General features: G+C 46.5%; 1 protein-coding gene across 1 annotated transcript; it reads right to left on the reverse strand.

Annotated features, from left to right (window-relative positions):
* Positions 1–1,104: 1,104 nt before the first annotated feature.
* LOC136659017 (puff II/9-2 protein-like) lies at positions 1,105–17,804 on the reverse strand. Its single transcript, XM_066636022.1, has 6 exons — positions 17,241–17,804; positions 13,182–13,248; positions 9,182–9,366; positions 6,595–6,661; positions 3,839–3,914; positions 1,105–1,473 (listed from the first exon to the last, which is right to left on the reverse strand). Exons 1-6 carry the CDS (start codon positions 17,664–17,666, stop codon positions 1,389–1,391), a joined length of 906 nt encoding a protein of 301 aa, XP_066492119.1. The 5' UTR covers positions 17,667–17,804; the 3' UTR covers positions 1,105–1,388.
* Positions 17,805–18,346: the final 542 nt, after the last annotated feature.

Consider the following 18,346-nt stretch of genomic DNA (forward strand, 5'->3'; position numbering starts at 1 on the left):
ATGCATGATATGTCCACATTTTTGTCTTTTTCAGTCTAGTGTGCTGTGGGGGAGGGAACACTGTGGCCAAACTGTGCCAGGGCTTCAAGGAGGTGTCGGGACTTTCTCCTGCTGTGATTCTGATTTGGACCACACTCCCCATGCTTTATTTTAATTAGAAGACTAAAAGCTTCCACTGAAAACCAAGAGAAGCTTCACTTCCATTAAAAAACAGAGCAGGGCACAGTGGGGATGAGAATCAAGAAGGGGGTAAAGGTCTCAATCCCCTGTGGTGTTTCTGCTCCATTTTGTGTCCCCCCAAGCATGTTATTTTGAAAAATTACAACACCCGCACACATTCTGCATAATGTGCAGTTTGAACCTATTGCCTGCGACTGGTGGCAGGCAGGGCCTGCTGCCTGAGGTGATGGACTCAGTCGGCCTCATGAATGGGCCGATAAGTGAGATATAGAGGAATCATCAATTTCTCCATATTCACCTGGCAGGACAAAGTTTCAAACAACACAGTCCTGGAACGAGCTGGAATCCCTAGCATGTATGCACTGCTGAAACAGAGACGCCTGCGTTGGCTCGGTCATGTTGTGAGAATGGATGATGGATGGATCCCAAAGGATCTCCTCTATGGAGAACTCATGCAAGGAAAGCGCCCTACAGGTAGACCACAGCTGCGATACAAGGACATCTGCAAGAGGGATCTGAAAGCCTTAGGAGTGGACCTCAACAGGTGGGAAACCCTGGCCTCTGAGCGGCCCGCTTGGAGGCAGGCTGTGCAGCATGGCCTTTCCCAGTTTGAAGACACTTGGCCAACAGTCTGAGGCAAAGAGGCAAAGAAGGAAGGCCCATAGCCAGGGAGACAGACCAGGGACAGACTGCACTTGCTCCTGGTGTGGAAGGGACTGTCACTCCCGAATCTGCCTTTTCAGTCACACTAGACGCTGTTCCAGAACCACCTTTCAGAGTCTACCATACCATAGTCTTTCGAGACTGAAGGTTGCCAACATGAACCTAGAAGAACCATAAAGTCTACCAATTATACCATGAAACAAAGCAATTTAGCCACATTGAAAATACACCAGGAAACAGACTGTGAAATAAAAGCAGAAAAATATTTATTATACCTAGACAGAGAGAGAACAGCCAAGGAGGTCCATAAAAACATTAGGATGACTTCTTTGTTTTAAGCTCAGGACAGTAGCTGCAGTCACCCTAGAGATTCCCCAGGAATTGGCATTGCTAATGCAGCAAGGGAATGTAACCCAAAACTCCAAAACCCCACCATGGGGTGATTGCACCCCACCAACTCAGCACCCCACCACCTTAATGAAGCAGACAGAGCCGGCAAAAGTTCTTTTGAATTTGCCACTAGGTGGCAGCAGAGTCCAAGAAAGCTATAGGAGGAGTAAGGCAAAGGGAGTTAGAAAAAGGATTATGCCCAGAACATGAATGATGGCTTCACTGGACTTTGGCAGTTCCCTGAGGAAAGAAAGAAATGGGTAATTAGGACCTGGTTACTATCCTATTTGCATCAAGCCTTTTTCCGATCACAAACACAAATATCAGAGCAGAAAGAGGTAGGGTAGTCTAGCTTTAGGGCAGGGACCACAGTTAGAGCCTAGGAATTTCCTGGGGCCTTCTGGATTTTTCCTGAAGATATTTGTTTGGCTACTTTTGGGAACAAGATGCTGGACAAGAAGGGCTGGCTTTAAGCCAATTGGACGAATTGTTCCCGATTGGGCCCTGTACCTAAGGAACCCCCACACTAGGGTAATCTACTATACTATTATTTATGATTCACTTTTTATAGGTAATCTACACATTTTGTTTGTTTAGTTGTAGGCTTACAATGTATGCAACTTTTAATATTAAAATGTTCTTTGCATCATTTGGCCTTGCAGCTCCTAAGGTTGGCCCTTCTGGATAAAATGATCTAATCCAGGGGAGTCCAACACATTTCATACAGCAGGCCAAGTAGCATTCATGATGCCTGCTGACGGCCAGAAATGATATCATTTCTGAGGAAGTGATGTCATTAAGCAGGTTATGATCAGAAATAAGCATTTTTTCTCACTTAGGAACTCATTAGCTGCAAATGTCCAAAGAGCAAATATGCAAAATATTGATAATATTTTCAGGATATGGGAGAGCCCAGTTATCACACAGGCTGCCCTTTCAGCAGTGACACTTCAGCATAGCTCAGCAGCTGAAGGTGGAGCTGTGAGGACTCCAGGGCTGGATAAAGAGCTTCTAGGGGGCATATCTGGCCCACAGGCCTTATGTTTGACACCACTGGTCTAGTCCAACAAGGCTCTTGTTGCATTCTCATTCTAAATGAAGACTCCTTGTTCAGAGGCAGTCTACCTTTCAGTACCTTGTTTCCCCAAAAATAAGACACTGTCTTAAATTTTTTTTTGGTTCAAAAAAAACATACTAAGTCTTATTTTCGTAGTAGGTCTTATCTTATTTCCTGGGGCTTACTCCCAGGAAAGTGTGGCTAGGATTGCAGTCTGTGAGCCCAACCCTATGCGTGTCTACTCAGCAGCAGTGGCATAGCTTAGGGGGTGCAGGGGGTAGCAGTTGCACCAGGCATTAAGCTTTAGCGGGGCAACAAGCTGAGCTTGACACTAGTGACCAAAATTGAGAAAATCTTGGTATGTATGAATAATACCATCATGTTATATATCATTGGAAAGGTAATTTAATGCAGAATGCAGTGAAACAAACAGCACTGGAATACCTGTATTCTATCAAACATTATGGCCAATTAACCAGAAAATGAAAACACAACTGCCTTTATGGAACAAAAAGTGGATTTGCTTAACTTGAGTTTTGACTGATTGTTCTGAGTTCCAATGAGATGTTATTATGATACAGCATGGAACCAATAACATTATTTATTTACTTAATTAAATTTGATTTTGTCATGCAGGGGGGGCTACGAAATCTTCTTTGACCCCAGGTAGCAGATAGATGCCTTAGCTATGCCACTACTGGGGGGAGGAGGTAGTTTCCTCCCAATTTTCACTTTTTAAAAAGCCTGGGCATTATATCACTTCCGGTTGTGATATCACTTCTGGGGCAACTTTTGGAACTTGGCACCGGGCTACACAATCATTAGCTACGCCACTGCTCAGCAGTAAGCTTGTTCTAGTCAGTGGGGCTTACTCCAGGAAAGCATGACTAGGATTGCAGCCTGAAGCTGCTGCTCAGTGTGTTAAGGAGAGCAGCCCTGCCGGCATCTCCACGGGGAAAGACACAAAGGTACACAAAGGCGGAGAAGGGCCGAGTGCCTGTGGGGCCGCTCCCCACCTGGACGAGCTAGCGTGTCATTCAGTCAATCAGCGAGGAAGCCGCGGGTGAGGAGAATGAGTCGGGCTCCTCTGGCCGGGCTGCGGGCAGAGGTGGGTGCAGCTTCCTTGTATGTGGGCTGGTGGCAGTGGTGGCAGGAGCCTCCCTGCTGCCCCCAGCCTGGGCAGAGGAATGCAGGCTGCAGCATTTGCATCTCCCCTCATGACCTAGAGCAGTTGGGTGCCCTCCCGAGCTGTGTGCACTCACTGTGCGCCCCGTCTACTCAGAAGTAAACTGAGAAGTGGAGGCGCTTGTCGGGCAGAGATCACAACTAGGTCTTATTTTGGGAGTAGGTCTTATTTTCAGGGAAACACAGTACTAAGTTCTGGGAACAAAGAAGACACAACTGTTGTCTGCATGCTTTGCTTGTGGCCCTGACTTGCTATGGTTAGAAAGAGAAAGCTGGATTAGATGGATTGATAGATTGATCCAGCAGGAAAATTCTTGTCTTGTGCAAAGATAAGCAGGCATCATTTAATGCAGCTTCTCTTACAGTTTCATCTCATTCTCCATCTTTGAGATCTTCTGTGATTGGTCCTGGAGATGCTGCTGAAGTGATCTAATTTGCTCTACGAAAGGAAACCAAGAGTCCATCAGATTTCTCACCATGCCTCTTATTTGCCCTTATCTCCCAGAGTGAGCCAGTTTTTTGTGCCCCCCCCCCCAACTGCAAACCTCTTTCAGGGTTTAGTAGATTATGGGAAGACTACAGCAAACAGCACGCATGTCCTGATCATACAAAATTTGCTGCAAACACTTCCTTGTACATATGTTTAGACTAGTGGGGAAAAAATGCATCATAAAGAACATAAGAACAGCCCCACGGGATCAGGCCATAGGCCCATCTAGTCCAGCTTCCTGTATCTCACAGCGGCCCACCAAATGCCCCAGGGAGCACACCAGATAACAAGAGACCTCATCCTGGTGCCCTCCCTTGCATCTGGCATTCTGACATAGCCCATTTCTCAAATCAGGAGGTTGCGCATACACATCATGGCTTTATTAGCCGTATAATATTGTTCCTGTATTAGCAACAACTTCTTTGGAGACTATCCCTAATCAATCAGGACTAGGGCTGTTCAGATAACTGAGGAAACAACTACGCACACAGGCTTTTGCGGCCATACCCAAATTCTTTCCCATTTTTCACATGACCTGTCTCACCCTGAGGCCACCTGGGCATGCTTACATTTGCATACAACAATGTGTGTGTTTGCAAAACAAGCAAACGTGTTCCCACCCATGGATACATAATAAGGAAGCAAAGGCAACTTGAGTCAAATGCAAGCAATAACATGGCCGTGGGCTTAACGCTGGAAATTGCTATGCAAACAAAACTAAGCAGCAATGCCAAAGATTGGCAGCAAAACAGAGTTATTTGGGGGCCCAAAAATGTAAATGATGAAGAAGTAATGGGCAGCCCAATTCTAACTCCCCATGTAGCAATGCAGTGGTGTCATCACAGCTTCTGCTGTATCCCATGCAGGGGTTTCAGCACATTGAGGCCTCCTTGGGGTAAGGGAACATTTGTTCCCTTGTCCCAGCGTATGTTCTGCGATGGGTCAACTCAGACCTGCTGCGTTGATTTGGGAAGGTGGATGGGGAGTTAGGGGTAACTAACTGGGGAACTAGGCTACGGGGGTTCGGATTTGGCAGGTGCCACTGTCCTCTCATGCCATGTCCCCTCATTGTTTTTCTCTGTTCCACCCACCCCTGCTCCTTTCAACCCCCTCCCTGCCTCTCTTCCATCGCCTGTGTGGCTTTACCTGCATTGCTGGGTGACAAGCATCAATCTTCACATGGACCTGGCCGCTCACTGCTTGTGGCAGCAGCCAGGCCATGCACACTGTGGCTGCCACATCTGCAACAGCCATAAAACTGTTTATGCTGTTAGAACACATGCTCCACCAGCATAAACAGTCCTCAGGATTGGGCCAGGAGCCTGGGAAAATGTAAAGACAAAAACCTTGCAGAGTTCTGAGTTAAATATATGCAAGGAACAAGATAGTCCACAGTGTGATTTGTTTGCATGCCAAAGGGTGCAATCCTATCCTGTGCTGGAACAGGCAAGCCAAGAGGCTTGTGCTATATCCAGCATGGGATAGGGGCCCAAAGTGGCTCAGCCAAAGGTAAGGGGAAACTTTTCCCCTTACCTCCAGGTAAGGCACCCTGGTCCCTATGCGTCTCCTTGTACTTGCGCCACCTCCTGAGGTGGCACAAATCCGAGGAGAGGGGAGCGACTTGAAGCTGCTCCGGGTTCCGATCTGGCATAATTACTGGGTCCCAGTCCCACCTCCCACCACCCACCCTCTGCCCGCCCCAGAACACCTCCTTCCCACCTCCTCCCTGCCTCTTCCCCGCCCACCTCAGAGCCTTGCGTCGGCCCAGCTGCTTGTGTTGGCCTCCACTAGTCGGCGTGCCCCTGTGTGCCAGCCTTGCCAACTTCCGAGGAGGCACCTCAGGATTGCGCCCAAAGAAGCTTTGTCTACTCTACAGTGTGTTTGCAACTTTTTGAAAAAAATATGATAATGTTTAGATTTTGATTTGATGCAGTGCATTACCTGGAAGATCTATTAAAGGCAGAAAGACAATATTAAAAGATATTCAAATGAATAAATGCATAATAGGGGGAACTGGAGAAATCCGTTATTAGATTCAGCTGACAAAAGGAAGTACTTCATCATCAGCTTACAGAATTTCCTGCCACAGAAACTAGTAACCTCAACCACCAGGTTTGCTGGCTTCAAAACAGGATCATGCAAATGCATGAAAGGCCCTAGTCTGATCTAGCAAGGCTCTTCTTTTTTTTTCTTTTTTTTAAAAGGGACCTATTCATGGAAGAAAAGAAATCTAGCCATTGTTATCTGCCATGATAGCTAACTGAAGTCCTCATCTATAGGGGTGATCAACAAGATACTGCAGGAGCAGATTGGAGAGGCTTTTCTGTCCATCTTGGAAGCATGTGGCTGCTAAAGTGAGAAAGAGGACACCAGGCTAGTTGGACATACACTCTGATTCAACCACCACATCAATTACAGGAGTGTCCGCAGCTCAGCCAGAGAACCCATGCTTGGTAAGCAGGCTTGTTCTTCAGTAAAAGGGATTTTGGGTGGCTGGACTAGAAGAGGCCTCCCTGCTTCAGATCCTGGAGAGGTGCGCCCAACAGAGTAGATAATACTATCCTGGATGACCCCCAATCTGACCAGGATAAAACAGCCATGTATATGTTCAACCAGTGGGTTGTCTCACCTTGGAACTTGAGCTTCTCTGCCTCTTGCTGTTTAGTCTGGATTCTGACACTGTCATGCAAGGTATTCTAGAGAGAGATGAAAAACAAAAGAAGGTACAGCATAGATGCAATGCTATTACAGGTGTGGGAACATCTCCATTCCTCACTCTGCCTGTTGACCAGGTGGTTAGCATCTCTGGTACTGGCAGGAACCCATGGGCCAAGGAGGTGCTTTGCTCTCAATTTGCAGAAGTGCTCAGCCCAAAGATAAAGGTGGATGTGTGTCTAAAAGTTAAATCAGAGTGGGGAATGAATGCATCTGGTCTCTAGTGCACATATATGCGAACACATGTGCTATGGTGCCATGCAGTGCGCAGTCTGCTACTTTCCCCCATGCAGCTGCTGAGGTATGTTTCGACTTCAAGATACTGGATGGAAAAATGTTGCCAACCCATTGGTCAGTGAGGGAAAAGGGAGGAGGATATGATCATGTGTCCTCTTTGTTCTCTTCTCTGCCAGCCAATAGGGTGGAGGTGTCCAACATAGCAGCCCATTACTTTGGCTCCCAGATAACACAGGCCTACAAAATTGAGGGTCAGAAAAGTTTTTCCCAAACTTTATGGTGGTTTGATATGAATTTAGGGTGCTGATTCCAAAAATGGCATTTGTTTTGCCCTGTCACGTCTAGTTTTGGAGATATAGTATAGCCTCATTAGTGAATGGTTCAAGCAGCTTCCTTATGAGGAAGCCATGGTGTAGGCTTCCTCATGAGGAAGCTGCTTGAACCATTCACTAAAGAGGCTATACTATATCTCCAAAACTAGATGTGATAGGGCAAAAAAAAATGCCATTTTTGGAATTGGCACCCGAATATACCCAGGAATTGGTGTAACGTTTAAGGAAGCAAAATGTGTGTTGGCCTGTGTAATCTTCCTGTCATGCCAACAGTGTGTGATTTGATTAGAGCAGGGGTGTCCAAAGTTTTTGGCAGGAGGGCCTCATTATCTCTCTCACACTGTATTGGGGCGGCGGGGGGGGGGAAAGAATTAATTGACATTTAAAATCTGAATAAGTTTACATAAATGAATATATTAAAGATGAACTTATATGAATGAATGAAGGTCTTGCAATAGCTCATGGCCGATAAAAGACCTTGCACAAAGCAAGGCTGGCCTTTCCTTTGCTGCCGCTGCTGCATCACAGGCGTGAAACAGTGTGATGGGAGGGAGGGAGCCCTCCATCCCACAGCTCACGCAAGAGGTCAAACAATTGCCCTCAAGCTGAGAGCAGTTGTGTCGGGCCAGTGCGGGTCACAGAGCGGGTTGTGTCGGGCCAACAAATCTCCAGAGGGCCGGAGGCTCATTGGAGACTGGGGCCTCCCTGAGGGTCGCATTGAGAGGCCTCGAGGGCCGCAAGTGGCCCCAGGGCCAGGGTTTGGGCACCCCTGGATTAGAGCATCAGGCTTGGAAGCTCCAGATTCTGGTTTCCATCCACTCACTAATATACTGCTGTGCAGAAACGCACCACAACTGCATGATCTCTAAGAGAGTCTCTTTTGGCATTTCTTCCCTGCAGACAGACCCATTCCTATTATGAGAGGCTGTGTGTTGCAGGAATTAGAATATCAAACTAAGGGAACAATCTTAAGCAGGTCTACTCAGAAGTAAGTCCTATTGTGTTTAGTGGGACTTACTCCCAGGAAAGTGAGGATTGCAGCCTATGAAAGTTCTGGGTTCAAATTCCCATATAACCATGAATCTCACGCCATGGCCCAGAACCAGGCATTCTCTTGCCCTCTGCTAAACCTACCTAGTATAGTGGTAGGCTGCATAAAGGGTGGGGGAAAGAAAGGAGAACAACATACGGTCCCTGAGGAAGTGGTTGATAACAATAAAAGTCTTACAATGTCATATATAACATGACAAATGTCATATGTGCAGTGCAAGACAGGGCTGCAAAGGTGCTCAGCCGAAGGTAAGGGGAAACTTTTCCCCTTACCCCTGGGTAAGCCACTGCAGCCCCTATGGGTGTCCTTGGACTTGCGCCACCTCAGGAAGTAGCACAAGTTTGCGAGTAGCACAAGTTTGCTTGGGTATGGGGGCTAGGATCTGGCATAACAGCCAGATCCCAGCCCCGCCTCCTGCTCCCCGCCCACCTCGCCCAGAACCGCCCTCTGCACGCCCTCCCCTGCTCCGGAACACTTCTCTCCTGCCTCTTCCCCACCTCCTCTCCACCCACCCCAGAGCCTTGCATTGGCCAAGCTCAGCAGAGGCAAGGTTCTCCCCGCAAGCCGCCATGGAGGCTGGATGCCATGCACTAACTCGGCTTGCTCCTGAGGTGATGCAAACGTGCTTTATGGCATGTTTGCGACCTTCCTAGGCTGGTGCAAGGGATTTGTTCCAGCCTAACACATAGTTAGAATTGTGCCCTTAGTATATGTAACACCGATAAATGTTCCTCTAACTTTCTACAAGTTCAGAAAGTTATTTCACTCAAGACACAGATTCTTCTACCTCCACATTAGTTCTTGAAAAATTATTCCACATTTACAAAAATTCTCATGCAAAAGTCTGGGCTTTTCTTTATGGAGGCTTCAAAATGTTTTACCAGCTCTTTTTGGCAGGAGTCCCAGAGCTGCTGGGTTTTGTCAAAGTTCTGGTTGGCTGTCACCAGTTGGGCATGCAGGTCATCCCCATCCTTCTTTGCTTTCTCCAGGTCTTTTTTCAGCGCTTCTGTGATCTTCTTCTGGGCCAGCATCTGGGCTGTTTGATTTTGTAGTTGTGCTTGACATTCTGTCAATTAGAGAAATCATGCAACAGGCTTAAACACAAAAAACCAACCAACACAACAATGGCAACAGCCAACACTACACTACAGCACATGGAAAGGTCACTGACGTCCATACAATGTACAGGTCCAGCCTATTTATACACGGATTTTTTATACACAGATTTGACTGTAACACCATATACCAGATATGGTTCACATAACACCACATAACACCAGAACCAGGGGACAATAACACCTGGTTCACATAACACCAGAACCAGGGGACATCCACTAAAATTGAGTGTTGGGAGAGTTAGGACAGACAAAAGAAAATATTTCTTTACTCAGCGTGTGGTCGGTCTGTGGAACTCTTTGCCACAGGATGTGGTGATGGCAACTGGCCTGGACGCCTTTAAAAGGGGATTGGACAAGTTTCTGGAGGAAAAATCCATTATGGGGTATAAGCCATGATGTGTATGCGCAACCTCCTGATTTTAGAAACGGGTTATGTCAGAATGCCAGGTGCAAGGGAGGGCACCAGGATGAGGTCTCTTGTTATCTGGTGTGCTCCCTGGGGCATTTGGTGGGCCACTGTGAGATACAGGAAACTGGACTAGATGGGCCTATGGCCTGATCCAGTGGGGCTGTTCTTATGATCTTATGACTCAACAGGAATGGCCCCTGCAAATGAGAAGTAATGTACTGATCCCTAGAGAAGGGGGAAAATGCATCCCTTTAAAATCAGTTTAAAAAACTGAACAGTCCTTTAACAATAGCCTCCTTAATAAGAGAGAGAGAGAGAGGGCAGCTGGCTGACAATCCATCAATCCTTTTCTCCCCAGTGGACCCCTCCCTTCCCCCTGAGCACCTGAAAGAAAAGTGATCCCTTCGCATTGGTGAAGGGAGGGGCTGAGTGTAAGCTCTCAGCTCTTTGTAAGCTCTTGGAGGAGGACTGATTGATGGATTGTCTTCTTAATGACTCTTATCTTATATCACAAAGGTCAGCAAGGCTGTTTTTAAATCAAGGGAGCAAAGAAACTTTGTTTTTTAAATTGATTTGCTATATTGCGTTTTTTGCCATCCACATGAGTGCTTGGAACTGAACCCACTCGAATAATTAGTCTCAACTTGTATTTACCTCTTCTCTTGTTACCCTTAATACCTTCTTCCAAAGACCTACACATAAACAACCTGACATGCCATGACAGGGAAAGACCAGGCAGGGCGATGAGGGGCAGGGGGCTAGAACCTGAAATTCCTCTATGTCACCCAAGTGTTCAGAGGTGGTTGTTCACTGCACATGCTTTCTCTCCCCCTGCTGATATTTCACACACACACACCCCGCTTCATTCCTGAAACTTCTCATGATTTCAGAGAAAAGGCATAGTAACAGAGAAATGGCTAACAAAATCAAGCTGCTCTGAAAAAAAATTGGATTATTTGGGAGGTCCAAAATGTAAGTTAGGAAGAACTAACAGAGGGCCCAATCCTGTCCAACTTTTCAATGCCCATGCAGCCACAGTGGAACCCCTAGGCAGGGGAACAAATGTTCTCTTACCTTAAAGATGCCTCCATTACTGTCCCCACACTGCAGGATGCAGCACATGCACTATTGCCACAGTTACATCAATGCTGGAAAGTTGGATAGGATTGGGCTCAGAGTCCGGTAAAAGGTAAAGAGAAAACACTTGCATAGTTCCGAGTTCAAGATTTGAAAGGAACAAGATGGTCAATAGTGTGATATGTTTGCATGACCAAGTAACTTTGTCAAGAGTGCATTCACAGTTGTTGTTTTTTAATGTGGTAATGCTTAGGTTTTGATGTAATGTAGTGTACTGCCCTGAAGGCCATTTAAGAGCAGAAAGACAATACTAAAAGATGAAGTGCAACACATCATCAGTGTGTTGAACTTCCTGCCCCAAGGTCTGACAGCAGCAGCTGTCAACGTTAGTGGCTTCAAAATAGAATCACAAAAATCCATGGGATTTTACTAAGTTGTATCTGCTATTCAGATCTAAGGAGCCTTTTTTACTTCCTCTCTTAGTGTCGCTTAATGCAGGGGTGTCCAAAGTTTTTGGCAGGAGGGCCACATCAGCTCTCTGACACTGTGTCGGGGGACGGGGGGAAAAAAGAATTAATTTACATTTAAAATTTGAATAAATTTACGTAAGTTTACATAAATGAATATATTGAAGATGAACTTATATGAATGAATGAAGGTCTTGCAATAGCTCAATGCCTATAAAAGGCCTTGTACAAAGCAAGGCTGGCCTTTCCTTTGCTGCCGCTGCTGCGTCACAGATGTGAAAGAGCAAGGGAGCTCTCATCCCACAGCTCACACGAGAGGTCAAACAGTCGCCCTCACGCTGAGAGAAGTTGCATTGGGCCAGTGCAGGCTTCAACAAATCTCTGGAGGGCCAGAGGCTCATTGGAGACTGGGGACTTCCTGAGGGCCGCATTGAGAGGCCTTGAGGGCCGCAAGTGGCCCCCGGGCCGGGGTTTGGGCACCCCTGGCTTAATGGATCTGATATGGACATTGTTAGACAATTACTAACTGGCAGGAATGAAGCTGTATCAATTAATATGGCTAAATTTCTTTACCATGTTTATATAAGAATTGTCTCTGGAAACTGAGCTTAATCAGTGTATGACACAGATAATTTTCTTGGACCATTATTTGGGTTTCTCTGTACATATGCCAATAAAGGTTTGAATTGAATTGAGTTGAAAAATCCATGGGACCCCAGTCTCAACTAGCAAGACTATTCTTAAAAAGATTGACTGTATTAATGGAGAAGGAGAGGCCTAGTCGCTGGAAAGCTAATCAAAACCCCTATCTTCAGGGGTCGTTTACCATTCAATACCAGATGCTGGAGGTGCAGACAAGAAAGGCCTTTCTGACAATCTTAGAAGCATCTGGCTGCCAAAGTGGGAAACAGACTAGATCAGGGGTGCTCAATAGGTGGATCACGATCTACCGGTAGATCGCGAGGCAAAATGAGTAGATCGAGGCGTGCCGACCCCCCCCCTTCAGGTGCCTCTGGGAGGAAACGCCGGGAGTAAGGCCCATTGTACTCAATGGGGCTTACTCCCAGGTAAGTGTGGCTAGGATTGCAGCCTCATAGCCAAATCCTAGGCATGTCTACTCAGGAGTAAGTTCTGTTATACTCAGTGGGGCTCAAGGTACACCAACATACATTGTACACATAAATATTATATGTTATGATGGCGCGAACATTGTAAAAAAAACTGGTAGATCTCCGGGCCTTGCTGGGTTTCAAAGTAGCTCTCGAGCCAAAAAAGTGTGAGCACCCCTGGACTAGATGGATTTTCGCTCCTCTCCAGGATAGCTCTTCTTTCTATTGCTCTTTTCTATGCCACAGACATAGTTCCAGGTGGCAGGTGTAAGAACTGGTTAAGAAAGTGAAGTGTGACTCAGCCAAGTTACACTGGCTTATGAAGAAGCCTGCCACAGACAGCAGGCGAAAGGTCAAGCTAATACTTGTTTTTAATTTACCATGGCTTTTCAACCTGATACACTTCTATTTAAATCATGGATTTTGACCAGGAAAGCCTTACTAAATACGTATCTCTGCCGCATCCTCCAACCACCGCACTATTTAGAGGAAGGTCCATAGCACAACCATAGCTTTACCGTGTTTGGTAAGCAGGTTCATTCTTCAGTAAAAGGGATTTTGGATAGCCAATCTGGGAGAGGCCTCCCTGCTTCAGATCCTGGGAGAGGTGAATCCAATCAGAGTAGACAAACCTGGATAAGTCCACAATTTGACCAGCATAAAACAGCTATGTATATGGTCAACCATTCAGGTTGTCTCACCTTGGAGCTTGTGCTTCACTGCCTCTTGCTGTTTAGTCTGGATTCTGATGCTGTTATTCCAGGTGTTCTAGAGGGAGAAGAAAAACAAAAAAAGGTATTATGGGTGTGGAAAGGTCTCCATTCCTTACTCTGCCTGTTGGCCTGGTGGTTGGCATCACTGGCATTGACCAGTCTCTCTGAAAGGAACCTACTGGTTAAGGAAAGAAGGTGCTTTGCTCCCAATTTGCAGTAGTTCTCAAATTGATGGTGAAGTGTCTTTAAAAGTTAAATCTGAGTGGGGAATGGATTCATCTGGTCTCTAGCACACATCTGTATGAATGCTAAGGTGCCATGCAGAATGCAGTTCCCCTTTCTCCACCCTGCAGTTACTGAAGTCAATTTTGAACTGTGGATATTGTAGGGAGATGTATACTTTTCCAGTATGCTTTCTTCCCCAAAACAAACACCCTTTGGGCTTTTTGCTCAACTTGCTAGGAAATAAACAAAGCAACACAGCAGGTACAGGAGAGCCCCTAGCTACATGGACTAGGTTAGGGCTGACAAGCCAGGCCATGAACTTTGGTGTGTGCTTTTGCACATTACAAACATATCCCTGTTTTCACCTGTGGAATATCTGAAGATAGACATAACCTATTTTAGGCCTCAAGCATGCATGCAGTGGCTTAGCTAGAGGGTGTGCAAAGCACAAAGTTTTGCAGGCGCCTGAACAATCTGCCCCTACTCTTCAGAGAATGGCTCCAAAGGGGAGGGGTCACTTGAATAGTGCATTCAGGTGCCTGCAAAACTTAATGCTTTGCACCCCCTAATGTTGTCACTGCATGCAAGCTGTCTGGCCAAGCAGAAGTCTTGCAGCAACTTAAAGACAAATGGCACAATCCTATGACTGTCAACTCAGAAGGAAGCTGCATGAGGTCAATGAGACTTACTCCTAGGTGCGTGTGTATAGGATTGCAACCTTAGGCTGTAATCCTAAACTTGCTTACCTGCAATTAGGTGCCATTAGGTAACTCAATGGGCTACTTCCCAAGTAGACATGTATAGGATGGTACTGTTACTCTGTTGCAGGTAGCAAACACAGTGCAAGAATCTTTACTATCTTAAAGATGCACCCATTTATTTTAGCATTAGCTTTCCCATCTAATGATGTGGCCTTGAGTCTATGAAAGCACATCCTGAAATGAATGTCTAACATCGCTACCCCTCTGGGATATGCAAACAAAGGCACCTCCTTCCAAGTCTCTCCTTTCCATCATCCATCAGCTCTCAATGCCAAATTACTCCAAGCCATGGGACATAACCCCTCCATCCTCGGCATCACCTGGCAGGACAAAGTTCCAAACAACACAGTCCTGGAACGTGCTGGAATCCCTAGCATGTATTCACTGCTGAAACAGAGACGCCTGCGTTGGCTTGGTCATGTCGTGAGAATGGATGATGGCCGGATCCCAAAGGATCTCCTCTATGGAGAACTCGTGCAAGGAAAGCGCCCTACAGGTAGATCACAGCTGCGATACAAGGACATCTGCAAGAGGGATCTGAAGGCCTTAGGGATGGACCTCAACAAGTGGGAAACCCTGGCCTCTGAGCGGCCCGCTTGGAGGCAGGCTGTGCAGCATGGCCTTTCCCAGTTTGAAGAGACACTTTGCCAACAGTCTGAGGCAAAGAGGCAAAGAAGGAAGGCCCATAGCCAGGGAGACAGACCAGGGACAGACTGCACTTGCTCCCGGTGTGGAAGGGATTGTCACTCCCGGATTGGCCTTTTCAGCCACACTAGACGCTGTGCCAGAACCACCTTTCAGAGCGCGATACCATAGTCTTTCGAGACTGAAGGTTGCCAATACAGTAAGGCACCTCTATTGTGCACAACCCTCCCTGCTGAGCTGACCACAGCAAGTGAGCAGCTGAGGATGTCCCCAAGAGCGACAGGCAGGGAGACAGTGGAGAGCAGAAATGCCAGCATGAATTTTGCACACTTGGATGTCTGTTCCTCGCCAGCCAATGAGGTGAAGACTTTTCCCTGAGCTGCCACCAGCCTGCTGAATGAGAGGAATTTTCCCTCCTTATTGGCTGGTGGGAAAAAAGAGGGCGGGGCATGTTGTCCTCCTTGTTCCCTATCGGAGTTTTTCAGCACCTGTGTCCACTTCATCCCAGTTCCACTAGGAGAGGTAGTGTGGTGCAGTGTCAGACAAGACTGTCTTCACGGCAGAAGACCTCGGGCAGATACCGCTGCCCGAACGGCCCCTCCTGACCGAGGAGTTAAGTCAGATAGAGGTTAAAAGAGAAGATGTTTCAGACCTCATTGATAAATTAAAGATCAATAAGTCACTGGGCCCTGATGGCATCCACCAAGAGTTATTAAGGAATTGAAGAATGAAGTTGCAGACCTCTTGACTAAGGTATGCAATTTGTCCCTCAAAACGGCCATGGTGCCAGAAGATTGGAGGATAGCAAATGTCACGCCTATTTTTAAAAAGGGAAAGAGGGGGGACCCGGGAAACTATAGGCCGGTCAGCCTAACATCCATACCGGGTAAGATGGTGGAATGCCTCATCAAAGATAGGATCTCAAAACACATAGACGAACAGGCCTTGCTGAGGGAGAGTCAGCATGGCTTCTGTAAGGGTAAGTCTTGCCTCACGAACCTTATAGAATTCTTTGAAAAGGTCAACAGGCATGTGGATGCGGGAGAACCCGTGGACATTATATATCTGGACTTTCAGAAGACGTTTGACACGGTCCCTCACCAAAGGCTACTGAAAAAACTCCACAGTCAGGGAATTAGAGGACAGGTCCTCTCATGGATTGAGAACTGGTTGGAGGCCAGGAAGCAGAGAGTGGGTGTCAATGGGCAATTTTCACAATGGAGAGAGGTGAAAAGTGGTGTGCCCCAAGGATCTGTCCTGGGACCGGTGCTTTTCAACCTCTTAATAAATGACCTGGAGACAGGGTTGAGCAGTGAAGTGGCTAAGTTTGCAGACGACACCAAACTTTTTCGAGTGGTGAAGACCAGAAGTGATTGTGAGGAGCTCCAGCAGGATCTCTCCAGACTGGCAGAATGGGCAGCAAAATGGCAGATGCGCTTCAATGTCAGTAAGTGTAAAGTCATGCACATTGGGGCAAAAAATCAAAACTTTATATAGGCTGATGGGTTCTGAGCTGTCTGTGACTGATCAGGAGAGAGATCTTGGGTGGTGGTGGACAGGTCGATGAAAGTGTCGACCCAGTGTGCGGCAGCAGTGAAGAAGGCCAATTCTATGCTTGGGATCATTAGGACACCTTTAAAAGGGGATTGGACAAGTTTCTGGAGGAAAAATCCATTATGGGGTACAAGCCATGATGTGTATGCGCAACCTCCTGATTTTAGAAATGGGTTATGTCAGAATGCCAGATGCAAGGGAGGGCACCAGGATGAGGTCTCTTGTTATCTGGTGTGCTCCCTGGGGCATTTGGTGGGCCGCTGTGAGATACAGGAAGCTGGACTAGATGGGCCTATGGCCTGATCCAGTGGGGCTGTTCTTATGTTCTTATGTTCTTAAGACACAGAAGACCCAAGTTCAAATTCCCACATAGCTCTGCATCTCACTGGGATTGACCTGAAGCCAATCATTCTCCTTCTGCCAAGGCAAGCTAGCACAGCTGCAAGGGGGGGGGGGGATGAACCACATACGTCCCCTGAAAAAGAGCATGATAAAAATGAAAAGCACCAAATATTGCTAGTTATACATTTAACAGCACAATCCTGTGCATGCCTACCCAAGAAGAAGGCTTCATTGTCCTCAGTGGGGCTTACTCTCTGGACAGTGTATATAATAATAATAATAATAATAATAATAATAATAATAATAATAATAATAAACTTTATTTTTATCCCGCCCTTCTCCCCAAAGGGACCCAGATTGCATATAAGATTGCAGCCTGGTTGCTACTGTAACTTTCTAACAGTTCAGGGAGTTACTTTACCATAAATGTGCATTCTACTCAGAAGTACTCTTAAAAAAATGATTGCACATTTACAAAATCCCCATATGCTAAAATTAAGGAGGCTTCAAAATATTTTACCAGCTCTTTCTGGCAGGTGTCCCAGTGCTGATGGGTCTTGTGGAGACTCTGGTTGGCCAACTCCAGTTGGACACGCAAGTCATCGCTGCCTTTCTTTGCCTGGTTGCTTCCATTTTTCAGAGTTTCCGTGCATATCTTGAGAGATTTAACTGTGTCCTGTACCTGGGTGGTTTGGTTCTGGAGCTGCTTTTGGCATTTTGTCCACCGGACGCTTAACTTTGAATGCTCCTGCCAAAAGTAAATTGCCCAGAAAGACGAATGAAGGAGCAGCGAAACTGTGATTAGGGCAAACAAAATTTTTGCTCGCAAACTCCATTTGCAGCTCCAGACGGTCAATGCCCACCTCCTACATATGCTTCTCTGTTCCTCCTCTGTGTTGTCTTCTGAAGATTGAGACAGAAGCCTATATAGAAACTGTTGACGCATTGCAGTGACATCTAGACACAGATTTTTGCTGAGGCTGGAAACTCTCAACTCTTCTGTGTCCTCCTGGTGTTCAGAGTTGGGTTATTTATTCTGTGCCTACTTCCTTCCCATCATTTCAAAGAAAAAGCAACCAGGGAAGTGCTTCAGCTGGAAAACCGAAACTTATCAGGTCATACTTTTAAAAGGAGCTGGGAACTGTGGCTCTGGTGAGAACAGAAACCAAAAGGGGATTCCTCTCCATTTGTTCTCTCCATTTGGTGGAGAGTCAGATCCACACCAATGACTTTGCAGTCATTACAAGGAGTTCCCTGCCCCCTTCCAGTCCTTTGGGTTTCTAGATTGACAGGCTGACAGCCTAAAAGCTTTGTGTGTTGTTCTAAGTCGGGAAGTAAGAAGGCTGCACCAGTATAAAAAACATACAAGAAGCATTCTCAAAGTACATGAGTAATTTTGGCTGCAATCCTATGCATACTTACCTGGTGGTAAGCTCCATTGACCATAATGGTACAGTGGGCCCTACTTATCTGTGGGCTCAGCAGCCGTGGATTTGAATATCTACAGGGGCTGAGCCAGTGACTGGATGGCCTCACACCTCCCAGACATGACCGGAAGACATGTCTGGGTGGTCCCCTGAAGCCCTTCCACAGATTTGATTATCTGCAGAAATTGGTATCTGTGGG

The sequence above is a fragment of the Tiliqua scincoides genome, chromosome 8 (assembly GCF_035046505.1).
Source record: "Tiliqua scincoides isolate rTilSci1 chromosome 8, rTilSci1.hap2, whole genome shotgun sequence".
Classification (NCBI taxonomy): domain Eukaryota; kingdom Metazoa; phylum Chordata; class Lepidosauria; order Squamata; family Scincidae; genus Tiliqua; species Tiliqua scincoides.